Below are 20117 nucleotides of genomic sequence, written 5' to 3' on the forward strand. Positions count from 1 at the left end.
GGTTCACTAATCGAATAGTCACTATTCGAAAATCCGAATATTTTTCTAATACTTCATGTCAACCATTGTACACAGTCAAACATGAAATTGAAGCAAGAACTTTGATAACTTTCATCCCATCCATAGTGAACATAATGTTTTAGGGGGCACACGTCACTCAGGCAGCTAGACATATCGAACTAAACACGATTGCAAGCGAAAAAATGTCATTCACCTTTGAGCATTGTTTGATACTACTTAAAAATCGCATTAGATAAGTATGCCCTTAATTGCAACATACTATATACAGTTGTAGCACCACGTGCCGTGACCATTTGTACTAGAGAAAATGTTTTTTTTTTTAGATGCATTCACATTAGGAGTGTCAAAGTGAGAAAATGTTTGTGAAGCCGGTCACGTAGTAGAGGGATATATATATATATATGTTGCGGCTGAGGGTGGGATTAGGACAAAAAATCGACCAAGCCCATCGACGAGTGCAACCTGTAGTAGAAATGAAGGAAAAAGGGTTTATTGGCTTAGTTGTGCGGCTCAGGTTATGAAGCCCCCTGCAGGCGTCCGAGGTCACATCAGGACCCTCTGCCTACTGCACGAAAGTCTCTGCTTTTAATACCATCGTCTTCCCTAGGCAAGTCGACTATAGTCGGATACAACTTTAGAAAAAGGAGGAGGCCCGCCCAGATGACCGAAGCGCGACGTCCGATTGCCTCCGCGACGAAAATAATCCCGCTCAAAAAATTGTGCTTCTGAAACACGCAATTCTCGGTATAAATAAACACTTTTGTATTTTGATGACTGGTTTAGTAGAGCTCTCATGTGCTACAGCACATGCCGGATCACGACAGAAAAATAACCCTGTGCCTTCCACAACGCTGCCCGTCGTCTGCTCTTTAGCTTCATTGCAAGTGGCAAAAGTAGAAAGAGCAGCTCTGCGTGGCTTTTGTGCTTGTTTACATGTACACGACACATTTACTACTCCTGTTCCGAGCTTCAAATGAATCAGTAGCTATTGAACAAGTATTTATATAAAACAATGCATTTATCGCAACCATTACAAACTCAAGATGCTCGGTGTCAGCGAAAGCACAGTGTTCAAGGTGAGGAGGGAGGTCAAAGCTTCGCATATTTCGGGTGGCAAACTGTCGACACCCTCGCTAAAGTGCCCACGAAATGCGGAGAAAAGAAGACGCAGCACGAAGTATGACACGTCGTGAGCGCCGAGGTCGTGTGCACGATTTCTTTCGCCGCAACGAGATACCGACGGTCGGGATGATCACTAACGAGTTCTCAAAGCGTATATGATGTTATGTTTGTTGCCTGGGATTTGCCTGACGGAAGGCCAGTGCTATGGTGTGTCGACCGTGGAGGCAGCATTCATCCCCGCATGGTGCCTGCTTCGGGCACACGACTACGTGCACGGCTCGGGTTTCCTCGCGGCTGCACGGCATCCACGACGGAAGCGGCCACTGGATCACAGACTGCTATTCGGCAGCCGTGATCCGGCAGCAATGCAACCCCCCTCCTTTGTTGGGCGGTGCCCGCACCACAAATGACTTCCACTGTTTGGGACGATTTCCAAAGAAGGGCTGTGTTTAGACCTTGTGCCTTGCAGTTGGTTCCCTTTGTCCTATGTGGGCCATAAAACTTCCCCGGCGCACCATTCTGACCGTCCGCCAGATCGGCCCGACGCCGCAGTGCGGTTCGAGGAAGTGCCGGCCACCGAGAGCGGCGTTAGGACCACCGAGGCTGCCCGGACCCTCTCTCTCTCGACCTTGTTTCGTCCTTAGAGACTGTCTGGGAAATCTGGGGACTGAGGGGTGTTATTTAAGCAGCTTGCAGCTGCTCTGTTGGTCTCTCTCCTGATAACGACGACAACATGTAAACATTGTATAAAGAATTCTCCGCCAAGAAAGCTCTCCTCGTCTCTGACTCTGCGTGAAGTAGGGTCCAGACCTCCTGCCGGCCACACATTGACAGCCACTCTTAGCAGCCTGCATGCCAAGGCACATTGTGCTTTTGCATGCAGTTGTGCTGCAAATGACAATTGTGATGCAAATGACAACCACTGTTGGCAGCTTGCATGCAAATACACATTCATGTGGTGGCATTGTTTTTTTTGGCTACCTGGCCCAGGCAAGTAATGTGAATAAGAGAACATTTATCAGACCTCATTAGCTGAGTGAGCCCAAAATACTCATTCGGGTAACTGTTAATAGCAGTAGCCGAGGGCACGCTTGAAAGGCACCATTAACAGTCTGCACGTCAAAGCGCAGTCAAGCTGTCGCCACTATTGGTGAAATAGCAGTAATCAACGTGAAAATGACAGCCACTGTTGGCAGCTTGCATGCAAAAACACATTCATATCGTGGCATTGTTAATTTTGGTTACCTGGCCCAGGTAAGTAATGTGAATAAGAGCATAATTATCAAACGTCATTGGCTTAGTGAGGCCCAGAAAACTCATTTGGGTAGCTATTAATAGCAGTAGTTGAGGGCACGCTTGAAAGGCACCGTTTGCAGTCTGCAGATCAAATCAGAATCATGCCGCAGCCATTGTTGTATTTGTTTATCTGACCGGGCAAGTAACACCAATGTAAGTGCAATTATTCACCCTGAATAGCTCTGCTAGCATTGTTTGTACTAAAAAATGCTGAGTGAAGTTGAATGTGTTTTATTGAGGCAATTATTTAATTCACAAGCCATTGGCGTAGCGATCGACGGCCAGGTTCAGACAGGGACATTTGTGAAGTAATAAATGGTGAAAGTTGCAAAAGCTTTCAGTGCACTGCTTCGCCGGGCTCCATTTACTGAATAATGTCTTTGCAACGATGAAAGCGTCAGGCAGGAAATGACACCCTACTGCACAATGTTATTCGTGTTGGAAAATTTTTACCATCATATGTGATGGGCAGCGAAACCGTCTGTTTACTAAGACTGAATGCATGAAAAATGTAACAGCATAGCAAGGTGTTGTTTCGCAATATGCAGCATGTGTTCTTCTGGCAAGCTGCCACGTGCACTGATGCATAAACATGAACAGAGGTAAGAGGCAAAGTTACTGTGCAACCCACATGACGCTTTTAACCCTTTGAGGGTCGAATTATTTTGAAAAAAACTTTCCCAGGTGGTCAAATTATTTTTTTGCGGATCTTGAATGTCCAAAATGTATTAAGTCGGGAATAAATAGTCAAAAATAATTAGGAACAGTATTTTGGTGTCGGCATCACTCAGAACTGCAAAATGTTCAATAGTATTTCCGAGCGTGGTACTCCTTGTAACATCGGTCTACGCACAGCGCCTTATCGCAGTCTGCACACCTAAAATGCGTGTCTGTTCTCTTGAAGCGAGGAGTTGTGTTGGCGCACACATGCCATCTCTGCGTGCGGCTGCCTTGGGCAGAGGTCTGAGGCACCCTCTCGCGTAAGCGCGTTGCCGCGGAGAGCGAGAATACCTCGCGAACGGCGCTGATAAGCAAGTGGTGATAACCAAGCTAAGAGAAGTGCCAGTCAAGATAGAAATCAACTTCCGCCGCCCCTGCGAGAGCGTGCCGACAAAGAGAAAAACAACGTTTCGCGCGCCTCCGTTGCGATCACGCGGCGGAACCGAAACCGCGAAAGCGCGTTGCCACTGAGAGCGGGAATACCTCGCGAACGCCGCTATAAGCAAGCTAAGAGCAGCGCCAATCAAAATAGAAATCAACTTCCATCGCCCTGCAAGAGAGTGCCGACAAAGAAAAAAATGACGTTTCGCGCGCCTTCGTTGCGATCACGCGGCGAAACCGAAACCGCCAAAGGGGCGTTGCCGCAGTCTGAGCGACGCGCTGAAGCTAGCAATCAGCTCTGTTTATCTCCCCAAGAAGGTAGCACCAACTTCAAACGCATCTTGTAAGTGCTAATAGGTGGCAGCACCTCCCGATGAGCGCTCATCGTCATTATGGCGCGAAATTTCAAACGGAGGGTCGGAACAGTACCCGTATGGCAAAGACCTTGCGGGACAGAAAACCGCCGCCGTACATGTACGGCAAAAACCTTCAAAGGGTTAAGAAAATGTATCTCTAAACCTTTCTGTTTTCATAGGCGATCAAAATTTGTTTTGAGCAAGTTGGTTAATCACATTGCAGCAAGAAAACAAGAAGCAAGGACAGAAAACACAGCGAGTAGGCAGATTGAGAAGACGATTTAGACCAGTGAGAAAGGTTTTAATGAGATGGAGGAGGCCAGCCCTGCAGTGTACAGTAGTTAGTGCTTTGAACGAGATTGGTTAATGAAAATGTGTAAAGACTTTGCTGAAAGAAAACTAGCAAAAACAAATGCTAATATAAAATAAAAGGACAGAAATAAGAGTAAGCGCAAACACGCATGGAAGTAGGCACATATTCACACACAAACGCAAAAATTAAGAAAAACTCAAATATAAAGAAATGTGGGAAATAAAAAAAATTGACAAACGCAAGAAAACGGACACACATTTACAAACAGACGTGGGTAGAGGTATTATAGGAGCGGGTTCACAAGCTGCTGTGCCTACCTTCTCGTATGTTTTTTTAACCGTTCTCTTAACACTGTCTTGGGAATTTTTAATTGCAACATATCACGAGAATCGAAAAGCAGTGCGAAGCTATGTTGTGAAAAACCGTATCGAGCGCTGGCAACACAACTTATGCGTGACTGTGCCACAGCACGCATTCTACAGCTTGCACGCGCGTTGAGCACTGGTGGAAAGCAATCAATCGACGGTGCTACACAACGCTCGAACACCCCCGTTAGACGCTCGGCTATCTCACTGCTGACAACGATCGTTCACGCTAAGTTGACGGCGACAAATCTGTGCGTTGGAGGCTTCTTTTGCAAATATTTTCTGTTGAGACGCTCGTAGGTTTGTTTCATGCACGCACGCTTTTCTTATTTCTCCTGAGAATGGTTTCGCTCCATCACTTCACCCCGTCCGACGAGAAACGCAGCGATACAGTACACGAACACACCTGCCGCTGACAGTAGGCACCAGACTTTGGCAAATTTTTCTCGTCGTAACTTCACTTGGGAGCGGAATAAAAAAGACATGGAACAAACAGGCAGGACGTGTGTTTTGGGCAAAGCTTAGCACAGCATCAGCGATGCTTGCTGCAATGTTTCTTCGCCGGATCACGGCTTAGAATAAACGCATGCAGCACAAATGCCGCATCGTAAGCTCGCAGTAATATTTCCGGCATGATAGACAATCGCAAACAGTTTGGGAATTCACTGTGACGAGGCGTTGACGCGCACAGCTGACGCGACTTAGCCGAGTTCGAAGCCCGGGCGGCCATCTTCTCCAACGGCGGGGTCACCGGCCGTCCGGCTCATGACGTCGGTCCAGAGTGCGCGCCCATTGGTGGACGCTCGTGTGCATCCGCCTCAGAGGAGTAAACGGCCCCTTTTTTCTAAAGTTGTATCCGACTATAGAGAATCTGAAGACTGTCTAGCAGTAAATCACAATCGTCGAATTGGTTGCGATACCGCCGCGATGCTATCGCAACACTCCGCAGTAACCTCGCCTCTAAAGCCCGATGGTATGGGATATGTAGCAGGATAGCAACCTGTGAATCCAGGGTTGCCATCGTTCTTCGGTAGCATTTGATGTTGGCCCTTTTCATCATTAGTTCAGGCCTTCAGGTAGTGATAGTGGCCTTTTGTGGACCCATCAACAGGCGGTGTCCACGCTGCGTTGTCTGGATAGGTGCTTATGGATGGGTAGGGGTTTGCTTCGTGGCAAATGTCTAATTAACACCCTTGTGGTATTAAAGCATAACAATATATATATATATATATATATATTAATATATATATATATATATATATATATATATATATATATATATATAAAACGAACGAGAAGAAAGGGGGTTAAACGAGGGGCTTGATTTTTTAATGATAAAGTAAGAAGACACCAAGGACAACACAAGGAATATTACTTATACTTAATGATTGAATTAAAGAAATGATAAATTAATGGAAATGAAAGTGGATGAAAAATCAACTAGTCGCAGGTGGGATACGAACCCACGTTTTTGCATTACGCGTGCGATGCTCTTAGTTATTGAGCTACTCTGACGCCATTTTCCCATCCATTTCCTCGGATATTTATGTTTTACTACTAGAACCAACCCTGGGAGTGTTTGCCACCGCCACCACTCGCAAACCTTGGCAGTGGATGTGGAATGCAGGTGTTACGAGTACGTGATCTATTTGGGTGAAAGTAACTGGTCAATAAACCCACGCATGCCAGCTGAAGGCATCAATGTTGCGAGATTCGGAACCCTTGTGTGTGGAACACACACACACACGCACGCGCACACGCACACACACTGATACATACATACATACATACATACATACATACATACATACATACATACATACATACATACATACATACAGGGTGTCCTGGCTAACTTTAGCCGGAGTTTAAGAATATGGAAATTTTATTTAGAAGCCCGCAAATGCATGCAAAATTGCTGCCTGACTGGCTGCTCGAGGCACTTTGCGTGTATTCGCGGTCTGCTTTCACGCTAGGAAAAACACTTTTCTGTAGCACGTATTGAGGAACAGAAAGTTGTATCGGTAGTCTTTGATGTCGCTCTACAATTTTCTCATTGACACTTTCCATCTAATTATACTGTTTGAGAAGTTGTTTAATTAAGACCAATTATCTGATTAGGTGGAATGAAAAAACAATAGTTTGAATACCTCCAAGCGAAGGCAAACAACACTACCTTTGTTCGGTCCAGCTGTGTGGCATTTGCATATTTTTAATCTCTGGCTAAAGTTAGCTGGGACACCCTGTGTCTATACTGCAACTGACGGTGGTCTGCTCCGGACCATCATCGATTGCACTCCCCTCCTCGAAGAGGTTGGATGTGTGTCGAGTTGGCTCTTGAACACTTTGCAATGTGTGGAAAGTGGTTTAAATCTTGGTTCTGGGGCCTCAAAGAGGTGCGACGTAATGCTAGTAATGCTATTGCATTTTTCTCACATTTACCGCTAAATTGCCCGTTATTCCTTTTATTCACTGTTCACGCAGGTGACACGTATATCTGATTTTGCCGCAAAAGTACACACAGCTATTCATTGGCCTACATCATTGGCTTTTAAACTTAATATGATGATGCATGACTGCGTATGCTCCTAAGAGCTCCGAGTTTGCAAACAATCTGCTTAGTTGTATCTAGTGCACCTTTGTGCATTTAATAAAACATGCTCTATAATGTGCAGTGTAATGACAACCTTTTTATTGTTGTGAATATGGTTAAACTTCGATGTAATTCTCAATATAACGGAAGTATTTAAGTTTTCATAATCTCTTGTCCATAGAACACCATGTATTTAGAACCTCAATATAACAAAGTGTGTTTGTATGTGATTTCAATATAACAAAATTTCACTGCCACCCGAAAGGAATGCCGAGACAATAAATGGAAACTTCTGCAAATGCAGATGGTCAAATTATTGAATTACAAGCAGCTACTTGCAAACGCACCTCTCAAATTGTGCACCGCGCAAGAGTGACAGCCAAAGTAGTGCCACATCAGGTTCCGTAAAAGTCCAAGTGCGATAGAATCCTATCTGCTTTTAGGTGTGAGTGAAAGTGTGCAAGGGTGAGAGAAGAAAGGTGGTGGCTTCACGAGTGCCGCCATCTTGCTCGAGGGGGCAAGGGGGGGTGGGGGGCAAGTTGGCGTGTGTCTCGGCCATGGCTGCGCATGGCTTTAAGCGGGGCTGAGCACATACGCAGCCGCGCACCTTGCTTTAGAGGTAATATGCCGCGTATGCAGAGTGGGCATGCTGAGATGGCGTGGCAACGTGTAAGCTGTCTTTCCAAGCTTTTAGTACTGTAAATATCGTAATCTCAAGTTTTGGTGACCTGTTGGAGCGAGAGGCAGATGAAGCATTCGCTCTCCACTCCCGGCGCTTTTCTTGATAGTGTCGACCCAGTGCGGGCGATGCTATCAGCCACGGGGTCGGAGTGCACATGAAACCGTGGCTGGCTTCGCTTAATTCATACCGCCTAGAAGATATCATTGACGTACGTAACATGAAACCGTATCATTCGTCACCGACTCCCAAATTTATCGAAATGAATTTTCTCATTCAAATTTGCGTTTTTAGATTGCCCGATAATTGGGAAAATTCTGCGGCCCCTTTCCGTGCAAGAAAAATAGATCGGCCACTGTACTTATTTGCATAAAAGGTCAAATTTCAATAGAGCAAAATTTCGATATAATGAAGAAAATTGCTGATTTTACCAACTTCGTTCTATTGAGGTTTAACTGTACTAGCATTTCAAAATCATTTGATAATATTGCTGAAGAGGCTGTAATATATTTGTAAAATACTTGAAAATTTGTTCATATTTGATCTGATTTGATTTGCTTCTGGCACTACTCAATTTGTATTTGATTCGCCTCTCACACTATTCAATTCGTATTCAGATTGCTCTCAAACACCCCTATTTTCACATCGCTATATTTATGTTGTCACTTGAAAATTTCATATTACCTTTCTTTGCCTTTTTTCACCCGCCGTGGTTGCTCAGTGGCTATGGTGTTGGGCTGCTGAGCACGAGGTCGCGGGATCGAATCCCGGCCACGGCGGCCGCATTTTGATGGGGGCGAAATGCGAAAACACCCGTGTGCTTAGATTTAGGTGCACGTTAAAGAACCCCAGGTGGTCTAAATTTCCGGAGTCCTCCACTACGGCGTGCTTCATAATCAGAAAGTGGTTTTGGCACGTAAAACCCCATAATTAATTATTTAATTTCTTTGCTTTTATTGATGGTGTATGTAACTTGCACCGTTTATCTATAATGTCACAGAGGGAAATCAAAATTAAAGTGACAAAGAGAACTACTATATCAGCTTAGACTGAGGGATCATCCTTTAAAAACTTCATTTGTATAGGTGGTAGGAAATTATTAATTAATCACAAAGAAACGTACTGCAGTGACAATTTAATTTCTTCAGAATGAAGTTAAATGCCTTCCATAATGGGCTTGAAGCACCAAGTGGCTGCAAAGTGGAAATTGTCTGCGGCCAATGGAAGGTACAATGATTGCGCAAGCCGTACCCACTGTGTTCATTCACCTACTTTATTGTAGTGCAGAGAAAGCAGCACAAGGCCCAGTGTTTTGTTTATAAAAAAATCTAGACAAATTGTGACTTTGTCACAGCTACAAAACATGGCAAGCACAAAATATGCACTATGTTCTTGCGATGTACGCACTACTAGCTAGCATATAATACAAGAAGCAATCCACGCTAAGCATGGTACTGCCATAGTCCGCCAGGTGGCCATGCTGCTCAACCTTGTGGTAAATAGCAGCAATGCAGATTACATTTGTGTGGCTCTTTCATTTGGTCAGCAGGAATTGATTTGCTGTCATAAATTTCACAAACGTACATTTGCTAGCAAAGTTATTCACTTTATTTTAGGATGGTTCTTTGAGGCAATCCCATTTTAAACAATTGTAGTGATGGTGTGTTGATTGAGACATAAAGCCAGTGTTGTAGAGTGTTTTATAGTGTAGACTGCTAATCCCTACTGTGAATTTATAGTTTTTTCACTGAGCTGTTAGAAACAAAAATACGAAAATGTATATGTCCTATGCATTGGGGACATGTTAAAGATCCCTTGGTGGCGAAAATTAACCTGGAATCCCTCATGATGGCGTGCCTCATAAATAAATAGTGATTTTGGCTTGTAACACTGCAGAATTCAATTCAATGTTGTATTATACACTTCCTTTCTGCACCCTCAATTTTACCTAATAGATAGATAGAGATAAATGAAAGAAAGGAAAGGCGGGGAGGTTAACAAGATGAAAACTGATTTGCTACCCTACGGGGGGGGGGAGGGAGGGGGGGCGTAGAAAGATAAGAAGGAAATAGAAAGCGCTTGTGCCACTCGTACAAGTTTGTAGGTTATTGTAGGCATTAAGTTTGCCTTGGTAAGAAAAAATGTGAGAAGGTGGAGGAGCACACCATTTTTTTGTGTGTTCACTTTCTCTCTAGATTTTTTCTTTGTACCATTTTACTGACTGACCTGCCCTCATTGGCCCTTTTATTGGGTACCTGATCACCTGCTCATGTGTCTTTGAATTTGAGTGTGAAGCTCTTGCTCCAGTGGTTTTATTGGTCTTGCTAATGAAAGCATTCGGGCCACTGATTGCATTGATCACAAACTGTCTCAAATGCGGGCCGTCATCGTGCCTTGCTTGATGCCTGCTGCCTTGTAACTGTCAGCGAGCAACGGGCAAAGGAGATTGCTGAACAGGAGCTGCAAAAGTGGACCAAGGAGCGGGAGCTGCAGCAAGCGGCCCTGAGGGCAGCCGCACGGCCATCCTCCAAAACCAAGAAAATGTCAAGCCGTTATTTGCAAGAGGTGCGGCGCAGCAGCTCACAATCTGAGCATAGTGAGCCAGACAGCATGCTTGGATCCCCACTGAGCGTTGAGGTGAGCAGTAGTTTCTATGCTGGTAGAGCTTGACACTGGACTAGTGGAAGTTGTAGCACTAGTTAAGAGTGGGATTTGAGCACACTACAGTGAAGGGATAAATCACCTGAACAAGGGACCTGATAAACATTATAAACTTTCTCTGTGTTTTGGCTAGATTTTCTGCATACTATGAATTAATGCGCCTTCGTTAGTGGTGAAAACGGAATAAAGAATACTATATCAAAGAAACTGAATATCACCAGTGTGTGTCTAGCATGTAGAGAGGACAGTGCAGTTTTTGTAATCTTTAGTGATTGGAACAGCTTTGAGTAGGCCATTTTGTTGTTCTTGATTTGGTGGTACTATTGTGGGACAGTACAGTTAACCACAAGAATTTACAGACCAGGGGATCTCAGAAAATGTTCCATTTCTGAGCAGCCTGTAACAGTGGTCAGTAAAACCGAACATCACAATGTTGTTTACATATACTAGCAGAGGGTGTAAATGAGAACACTAGGCTGCATTGTTAGGTTGTGCAGATATTTAGCTTTTTCTCAAATCTCATGTTTTGTAACACTTTATGGCTGACTGTACTATGATGCAACATTCTTGAGAAAGGCGAACATCACCTAGATATTGTGTTTCGTAACACTTTTTGGTTGGCTGTACTATGATGCAACATTCTTGGTGAAAGTGAACATCACCATAAGGTGTATATAAATTACTGGCTATCTTGAGGCCTTCCTCAACTGCATTCAGGAAGGTCTCAAGATTTTTTATCAGCTAAATTGAGACATAGGTTCACATCAGTTTCTACTTCAACAGCCGCTTTGAGGCAAGGCGTGAGATGTGATGAGGATGTGATGTGAGACAGAGTGAAATAAAAAAGGTTTAACGATATGAAAGTATGTGATGAGATAATATTATTATATGTATTTTGGCGCTACCACAGTGTTTTCCAAGCTTTATGACCTTGGGCAACCCTACAAGCTTGTACAGGGTGTTTGACTTAACTTGAGCCAAACATTAAAAATATGCAAGTGCCACGTATCTGGACCAAACCAAAGTACTGTTTGCCTTTGCTTAGAGATACTCAGATTATTTTTGCATTCTGGCTAATTACATTAGTCTTAATTAATGAACTTTCAGTTACTGTAATTAGATTAAATGTGTCAGTGAGAAAGTTGTAGGGCAACATGAGAGACTCCCAGTAGAGCTTTCTGTTGCTCAATACGTCCTACATAAAAGTGCTTTTCTGAACGTGAAGGAAGCCTGCGAATACATGTAAAGTGCCTCAAGCGACCAGTTGCGCAGCAATTTTGTGTATTTTCATGGGCTTCTTTCACGCTCGGAAAAACACTTATGTACCACGTATTGAGAAACAGAAAGCTGTATCAGTAGTTTTTCATTTTGCTCTACAATTTTCTCATTGACACTTTTCATCAGTTATAATAATTGAGAAGTTGATTAATTAAGACTAATTATGTAATAGTCGTAATCCAGAAAGTAATTTGAGTATCGCCAAGCGACAACAAACAACATTACTTTGGTCCATCTGCGTAGCATTTGCATATTTTTAAAGTTTGGCTCAAGTTAAGTGAAACACCCTTTATAGAGTGAGTGCGAAGGAACTAGTTCCACTGTGCTGCTTCTCTAATAGGCCCATGCGTTTCCTCTGAATGTTGCAGCAAATCAAATTTCTGTATTGTTGTATAATGCACGGAAATAGAAAGAAAAGTGTGCACATATTACTGAATCATTTAAATATAGAAATATATAGTGTTTGACTCAGTGCAGTGTTAATCCTAAAAGCCCGTGGTGCCAGGTACAGTGTACATCACGTACATTCCCGTCTGTTTTAGTTCCGTATTATGTAGAAATTTGTGCAATGCAGAAACAAACCCGCCCGTATAGAAACTACAGCATGCTGTACATACACTGTAAAGTATGTGCAAATGTGCCTTGTGTGACCATTTAAATCTTGATGAGCCTTTGTGGCCCACAAGAGTTAATAAGACAGACGGACACTGCTTAGAGTAGCTATGGCTGTCTGCTTGCAGACCCTCAAGTCTACGGAGGGGCCCAACACCCCCATATTCCCCAAATAGACACATAATTTGATGTAGTGTGTAATGAATTTTTCTCAGATTCGTGGCTTGCAGCTCGCACTCTATTGTTGATAGCATTATTACACTGCTGCTCTTTATGAAACACTAAATATTGCTAACCATATTTGTGATAGCAAAATGAAGTACTTTAGTTCTCAAGCAAGAAAAGTAGCTGTACAGTAGAAGGGGTTTCATTAAAAGGGGTTTCATTTACTGAGGAAGATGGGCAGAAGTGCAATACTAATTCATACATTTTCTTAACACTGTTGGATATGTTGAGCATAAGGAAGTCAACATAGTAGCTAGTCTGTCCCACGCTTTGGGCTAGGTTGACTGCTACTGGATTGACTAGGCTTCACTAGTTTCGGTTTATAGGAGGTGCCGGGGACGTATCGAAACAAAAACATAGCTCTTACTGATCGAGTCGATGGTCGAATATTAACACGTGGTTGTGCAGGGAAAGTAAAAATGATCAAACGGCGTGGCGTAAGGTGTCGGAAATTTCGGTTGTCTTTATTTTGGTCGTCATCTGTGGGACTGCATTATGGTGCTGCGAAGTTGTCCAGGTCTGTAGATGCTATGCATTTAAAATCTATAAAATTTTTCTCTGCTTCAGTCTTTGTGACAGCTCTTTAAGAATGGCTTTCTGGATAGGAGACAGGTGTTACAAAAAATATACTTCAGACCCTTTCTCATTCTGAAAAAGCCCTTCAGAGCTAGCTTTTGTGGGTCTGTTTACAGAGAGTTGCAAAACATGTTCCATCCAACTGAATCTTATTAGCATTACCCAAATTAAAAAACAGCCGATTTAGAGGCTGCTGTTCCATTTAAGCGGAAATTATGTTTAAGTGATTTCCATTCACAGAGATTCTACTGTAATTTGATGGTCAGCATTTCATGAGTGATTCACAGGTGTCGCCTTTGCAACGCAATCAATTCCTTCATAAGAGTTTAAAGGCAATTAAACATACTAATCTTTTCTGCTAGTAATAATTAGGTGTGTGAGGTACAGTATTATGAATATGAATTGAGTAGCTTTTGTTCTTGAATTCATATTCGGTTTGAGAATTCACTCTTTGAAGTTGTCAAATATTCGTTTATTTCAATACAAAGATTAACATCACCTATTGGAGTCTTGTGGGAGAAAGATTGTTGCAAATGAAGTTAGAAGTATTCTGCTGCATGACAGCCACAAATGCTGCAGAGAGGTACCAGTTCCTCAGTGAATATATGGAGCAGCAAAACTTATGTGCAATAGCTTCGAGTCAATTCAATAACTCGCCTTCAGACAGCCTCAATTTAGGGAAGACATTTTTGACACTTTTAATTTTTCTACTCTCATTCTAGTTCTGTCTTTTAAACCGACATGCAGTGCTTTGGTACTATTGCACTTCTTAAACACAAGACTCTATGTTTATCTAGGGATGCAATGTTTTCCTGTTTCTTTACTGTCGTTGTCATGGGGCATTAAATCACTGAAAAAAGTTGTTTATAATTTGCAAGCTCCTTAGTTGGCTGGAGGCCCAGTTGTGAACAGCATTAAATGTATGTATCGAATAATGTAAATAAGACTTTCTTTTTTTAACCCAGACATACTCCACACAGCCTCTATGCAGTGGAATCTCGTTAATTCAAACCCACCTAATTCGAACTTCCTTTTTATTCAAACTGACACTGTGTTCGTGTAATAATTATGTGTATATTTATGTGGGAAAGTGCCCATTAATTCAAATGCGTTAGCATTTGTGACAGTTAATTCGAACATACTGTGCCACCGACGATGCTCTCAGCAGTACGACAGCTCATGTGACGATGCCTCTGATCCGGCAGCTCGACCACATGTTGGCTGCTCCCGTCCCAAACTTGGGCACTTCGTGCCATGTGGCAGAGGGTGCGACAGTTAAGTTAGGTGGCACTTGGCGATAGCACGGCAGTGGGAGACAGCGACACATATACTCACATCCAACCCTGTTTACAGCTAATTATACTTGTTTCTGAATATATCTTTAGTTGCTTAGCATTTCTACATGTTCTTGGCACGGACAAGTGTTCTCGCCTATCCTCTCGCCCCCTTCCTCCTCGCAGTGCCATTGCGGTGACTCGCGCCGCTACCATCCACTTCACACTCGCCGTCCCTTCTCCCGGTGTCGCGGCACTGCCGCGGTGCTGGCGGCGGGTGCTCCTTGCCACCTTGCACGTGTTCCACGGCTCTCTGCTCCTCCGTCTCCGCGTCACGTGGCTGTACAGCTCTCAGCTGTGTCTCTCGCTTCCCCGTTTGCAAGGCGTGTTCCTCAGTAGCGTTTGTTGCCTCTGGCAGTGCTTGCACCTGGCTGTCCTCCCGCCTCCACTCTTGCCCTATACCTGGCGCAGTGCCGTTGCGGTGACTCGAAAGACATAATAGCGTTTAGTCCCCTTACGTCTACTTCCCACCCCAACCTTGTGCGTTCAGATTGAGGCCTGTCAGTGATTGAATGAGTGTGTGACCTCTACTCAATACCCCTGTTCTCCACTCGTTTCCTCATCCCACCTCAGAAGAAACATTAAATAATAATTGCTGATCGCCCCTCCCCCCCGCCCCCCCCCTTCTGCGGCGATGACCCACTATACATGGCGCAATGCCCTGTCACCGGAGCGCTGGCCCAATAGCGGCAGATTGTTGTGTGTGCTTCCGAATCCGCAGAACCGCCTCTGTTCGGCACTGCGTGTTCTGTATGCGGTTGCCCGTTGTTGAAATAAGGCAGCTGCTGCTCTCAAAAATCGCATTACAAAAAAGCGGGATCGTCGGCCAATTTTTTTTTTCTTCTGAATTCTTGGTCGTTTCAGTATCATTATTTATCAAGTTGCGTCATACTGTATGGTTATCTGTCTTCTCAGCCAGCAATTTCCTCTTGCTTCTTTTTCTTAATCCAGTAGATTCAATGTTTGGTGCTAACACAAGCGTATGGCGTGCCTTTTTTTAATGTGCTTTTTACCGTTACCTTTTCATTCCAGTGAACTTGCCACTATCTAGCATCAACAAGTTCATATACCAAAGTTTCATGATATTAGCCGGGCAGTGCGTGCGGGGAGCATCTCAGTGCGCGCTTTCTGCTTCTCGCCGCCAAAATCGCAGCCCCGATGTAATAGCAGAAACCTACCTTCCTCGTGGAAGTCCTTGCTGCACACCCGAGTTGTAGCCAATGGCTGCTTGCCAGTTCTAAATTTCGTGATCCAAGCTTCACGCAGATTTTTGTGTACGTGTGAAGGCTGACACCGGGCTCCGTTTCGTACGTCCAGTGCTGCGACACCGAGCAATATCCTACCACATTGGACACCTCCAAAGGCAGCCACTACCTATTATAGTGCTTTCAAGTGTTGTTAAGCATACACCCGAATTTCCAGAGCCACTCATAACTGCACAGTAGTGGCTCGGGGTGATTCTTCTGTGTAAGGAACTCAATTTATTCCTAGGTTAAAGAAACCAGACAATACTTTTATGCAACTCAGCCATTGAACTGCTGAGCGATAAGTTACATTTACGTACTGAGATTCTGTCTTTACAGAACTGCCAAGACTAAACCCATGCGACCCCATAACATTTGCTGCTGAAACAACTGGTTTCAGAATACAGGACATGCCCATGTATTTACCACAGAGGACCTGCTCAGTAATCATGCAGTGCAAAAACCTTGGCTTTGAAAACTCGCCAACTTTTGGAGCTTTTATTATTTTGTTCTATGAGTCCTTTTTCACTCCAGACATGCTTTCTCCCCGTTAGTTTGACAAATATTGGTTTGCCCTACTAAAGTATGTATGTGGGTGCAGTCTTTTCTTATTGCTTAAAGATGTCCTCGCCAGATAGCATACCATGCATGCTGTGGGCTGAAGAAAGGGGCTTTACTCAACATGCTTTAGCTTTGTGGATGAAAAACTGGTGAAAACTCTGTGCCCACTACGCCTCGGTGAAGTCAAGAAAGCTTTGGTACGTCTTCCGACGTGGTGGCTGGGACCGGCCATTCAGAGTGTCACTCGCTCCTCACACGATGGCGCTGTTGTTGTCATTGGTGCTGCCTTGAATGAAATGACATCGTGTCGTGATCTGGTAACTGCATGAAGCCAGCTCCCGGAAACGATTAAGCGCAATAGCGCAGTGTTCAGTGGACAAGCCTCGGTCTGCAGCATAGGCATAGTGGAGACATTGTGGCGGAAAATTACTTGCCTGTGGGCCAGCCGTCATTCGGTGGACCACCGCCGGTTGCGGGCCGGATCTGGCCTGCAGGACGTAGTTTGGAGACCCCTAATCTAAACGTAGCAGGCAGCTTTTGTCTTAAAGGGCGCCAGTGTGTCTGTAATGCAAGAGACTTCAAATGCACATGTTAGCATGTCATGCTCTCAACATAGCTGAGGCCCACAACATGCACAGCTGACTGTCTTCTGCACATGTTCAGTGTGGCCAAACTATGCTTGAGGCATTATGGTGACCATGTTCGACACGTCATCAAGGTCGACGTGTTATTGTCAGTTTGTATCACTTCAATGTATGGCATGGAAGGTAAGTCATTGTCAGGATTTATTAAACTAGTAATGGCCTCTATGGCCTTCTTTGACTGGCTTTGATTGTTGTCGTGGTCCCATGTATTACAGGGCCTTTGACCTTTATGTTTCCTAGGTATTCAATCTTGTGCTTTGTTGGGCCCACTGGTGTTGGAAGTCTTGTTGGATGAGTGCATTCACATTTTGTTGGCTTGGTTAGGTGGAGGATCCTCCAAGTCCACCATCGCAAGGCACACCAGAGAGAGAGAGGCCATGCACCCCCCAGCGGAAAGTGGTGTCTCCTCCACCACATGCGACACCCTCTACCCCTCCAACACCACCTGCCATCTCAACGTCACTATTAACCTCATTGCTCAAGTCACCCACCCCATCCAGTCCAGTGTCATTGGTGTCGGGACTCTGCTCCTTGACACCATCTCCTGTGCATCAACACAAAGAGGTAATTTGAAATAAAAGTTGGGGCTTGGGTTGAAAGGAAACAAAACTTCTGTACCTGTTTATTTCATTGAGAAAATATTGCAGTTTGAATTTGGCAATCGTCACTTATTCTCTGTAACAACTCTAATGTTGAGGGCAGATGCTGTTTGTTCTCAAATGGTTTCTCAACCGCATATTGTATTTGTGGTTTTGACACAGTGTGATACAGTCGAACCCACTTATAAGGATACCCGCCGTGGTTGCTCAGTGGCTATGGTGTTGGGCTGCTGAGCACGAGGTCGCGGGACTGAATCCCGGCCGCGGCGGCCGCATATCGATGGGGGTGAAATGTGAAAACACCCGTGTACTTAGATTTAGGTGCACGTTAAAGAACCCCAGGGGGTCGAAATTTCTGGAGTCCCCCACTACGGCGTGCCTCATAATCAGAAAGTGGTTTTGGCACGTAAAATCCCATACTTTAATTAATTTTAACTTATAATGATACTGGTTTTAACAATATATCGGTTATAACAATGAGAAGCTACCGCATCGTCAACGTTTGTATGTTTTCCATAGGGAAATAACCCGCCTACTACAATGCCCCGATGCCGCATTATCGGTTATAACAAAGAAGTCTGGCTGCTGGATGTCCGAGCCAAAAGGTAGTAAAATGCGAAATCCTTGAAAAGAAAAAAAGAAAACGAGGAATTCGAGCTGCCGCGCACTCATTTTTCAGCCATTTTCCCGCGACTCTCTCCCGTCGCCCTTCCACCCCTCCGAACACGAATGGGCGTTGCCCATAGCTAAACGCCGCCCCACCCTCTGAAACACGAATGGACCGCGCCAACTGCGCCGCTCGCAGATTTCTCGTATGTTGCTCTGTTGCTCGCTGATCAGTGCAGTTTTGCAAACAGCTTAATCGCTCGTGTTCGTCTTTGTTGGTTGCATTGAAATCGTTCCTGGCCATGTGGTTTCTCGGCTTCGCTTGACTCGCCGCCAAAACGGAAGATGGCTGATCCACCTACTGATCATCAGCAATGCACGACGTTGCCGGTGAAAAGAAAGCGCACGGCTATAAACTTGGAAACTAAGTGCTTCTAACCGATGATGTGATCGTTGCGAACGTGCGTGCATCAGATAGCGATGGCGATGGCAGCAGCAATGACGCGATAGGGCAAGTTGCCTCAACGTTGTCCTCGCAGGAGGCCCAGCAGATGATTCAGTCTCTCCAGGGCTTCGTTTTCGCGAGGAACATTCCGTTGCAATACGTCGAGCACCTGGATGCATTGGAGAAGGATGTCAGCAAGCTTCGCGTAAAGTATGCAAGGCTGATGGATATAGGCTTTTCTCGTGCAAGCCAGTGAGAAGTACGTGGCGAGATGCTTGTGGCGATCTCTCCTCAGCATTTCTTCTGGATTTCTCAAGCTGACAGGCTGCCACGGCAGCCTTCTCGCAATAATTAAAAGGCCCCTTTTAGGGCCACCAAAGTGATGCCTCGGCGGTGCTCGCATATTGCTTGCCACCCGTGACACCCCTTTGCAGTGGTTATAGCAGTGCCATTCTTTAACGCCGACAGCCTCGGCTTGTTTCACGCGATCGGAGCGCCCAGGAAGCAGTCAAATGAGTGAACACAATCAGAAGCTGGATGGAGGAAGGTGGTGGGGAGGGGCACTGGCCTCTCCCCACCATTATAGTTTTCTCGCATCAGCTCTGCCATCCCCCTATTTTGATTTTTTCATGCAACCCGGTTATAGCAATTATCGATTATAACAATGGAATTTTCGTGGCACTTGAATATTGTTATAAGTGGGTTCGACTGTACTGCCTATTAAGATTGAGACAAATCAGGGTTGTAGCCTAAGGTAGTATAGCGAGATACTGTAAATGAGTTTTTGTTTAATGACTTTATTGTTCACAATTGCGATAAAATGTGAAATTTTGGAATTATTCACAGACAATAAATTTCATGACACTGAAAGAAGGGGATTCGGCACTGAGAGTGGGTCCCAGTGCCAGCACTATCCGTCTCACAATCACTTTATAGAATAATTTGTAGTTTTCTTTTGTGATTCAGTCAATTTCGCTTGATACTGCTGGCTTTCTGAACCCACAATTTTTCAAATTTTCAAATAGCAACCTAAGTGTTCTCATTGAGGTCTCAGAATGCTGTTGTAGTCCAATAATGCAGGTACGAATGCTGTTAAGTGTTTTATACTAAGCAAAAGGGCAGGAAGCTTTTTGCAGGAAGCATTTTTTCTGCTAATAGTACTGTCTCGTTTGTAGTACTGTCTGATAGATCAGGACAACACTTCAATCAACCAAGAGCGCGGGCTGGCTTCAGGAAGAGATATTTTAGCATGACTCGTGTCCATGTCATCAATCAGGTGATCGAGAAACCTGCATAGTAAAAGCAACCTCTCTAATGGCTTTCATAGATTATGAAAAGGCATTTTTTTCAGTAGTGATACCAGCAGTCATGGAGGCATTGCGTAATCAAGGAGTGCAGGAGCTATACATTAATATCTTTGGAAAGACAGTTAAAACTCGATATAACGAAGTTGGTAAAATTGGCAATTTGCTTCGTTATGTTGAAG

The 20117-nt window shown here is 44.4% G+C and overlaps 1 protein-coding gene across 6 annotated transcripts in view; it reads left to right on the plus strand.

Annotated features, from left to right (window-relative positions):
- Brd8 (Bromodomain containing 8) overlaps positions 1-20117 on the plus strand; it is a 118442-nt gene that overhangs the window by 23923 nt on the left and 74402 nt on the right. For all 6 annotated transcript variants that reach the window (XM_055061339.1, XM_055061337.1, XM_055061338.1 and 3 more), the window contains 2 exons: positions 10273-10483; positions 17306-17545. In XM_055061339.1, the coding sequence (XP_054917314.1) occupies positions 10273-10483; positions 17306-17545 (451 nt within the window). The remainder of the gene's footprint in view (positions 1-10272; positions 10484-17305; positions 17546-20117) is intronic.

Source organism: Dermacentor andersoni, chromosome 1 (genome assembly GCF_023375885.2).
Source record: "Dermacentor andersoni chromosome 1, qqDerAnde1_hic_scaffold, whole genome shotgun sequence".
Taxonomy (NCBI): domain Eukaryota; kingdom Metazoa; phylum Arthropoda; class Arachnida; order Ixodida; family Ixodidae; genus Dermacentor; species Dermacentor andersoni.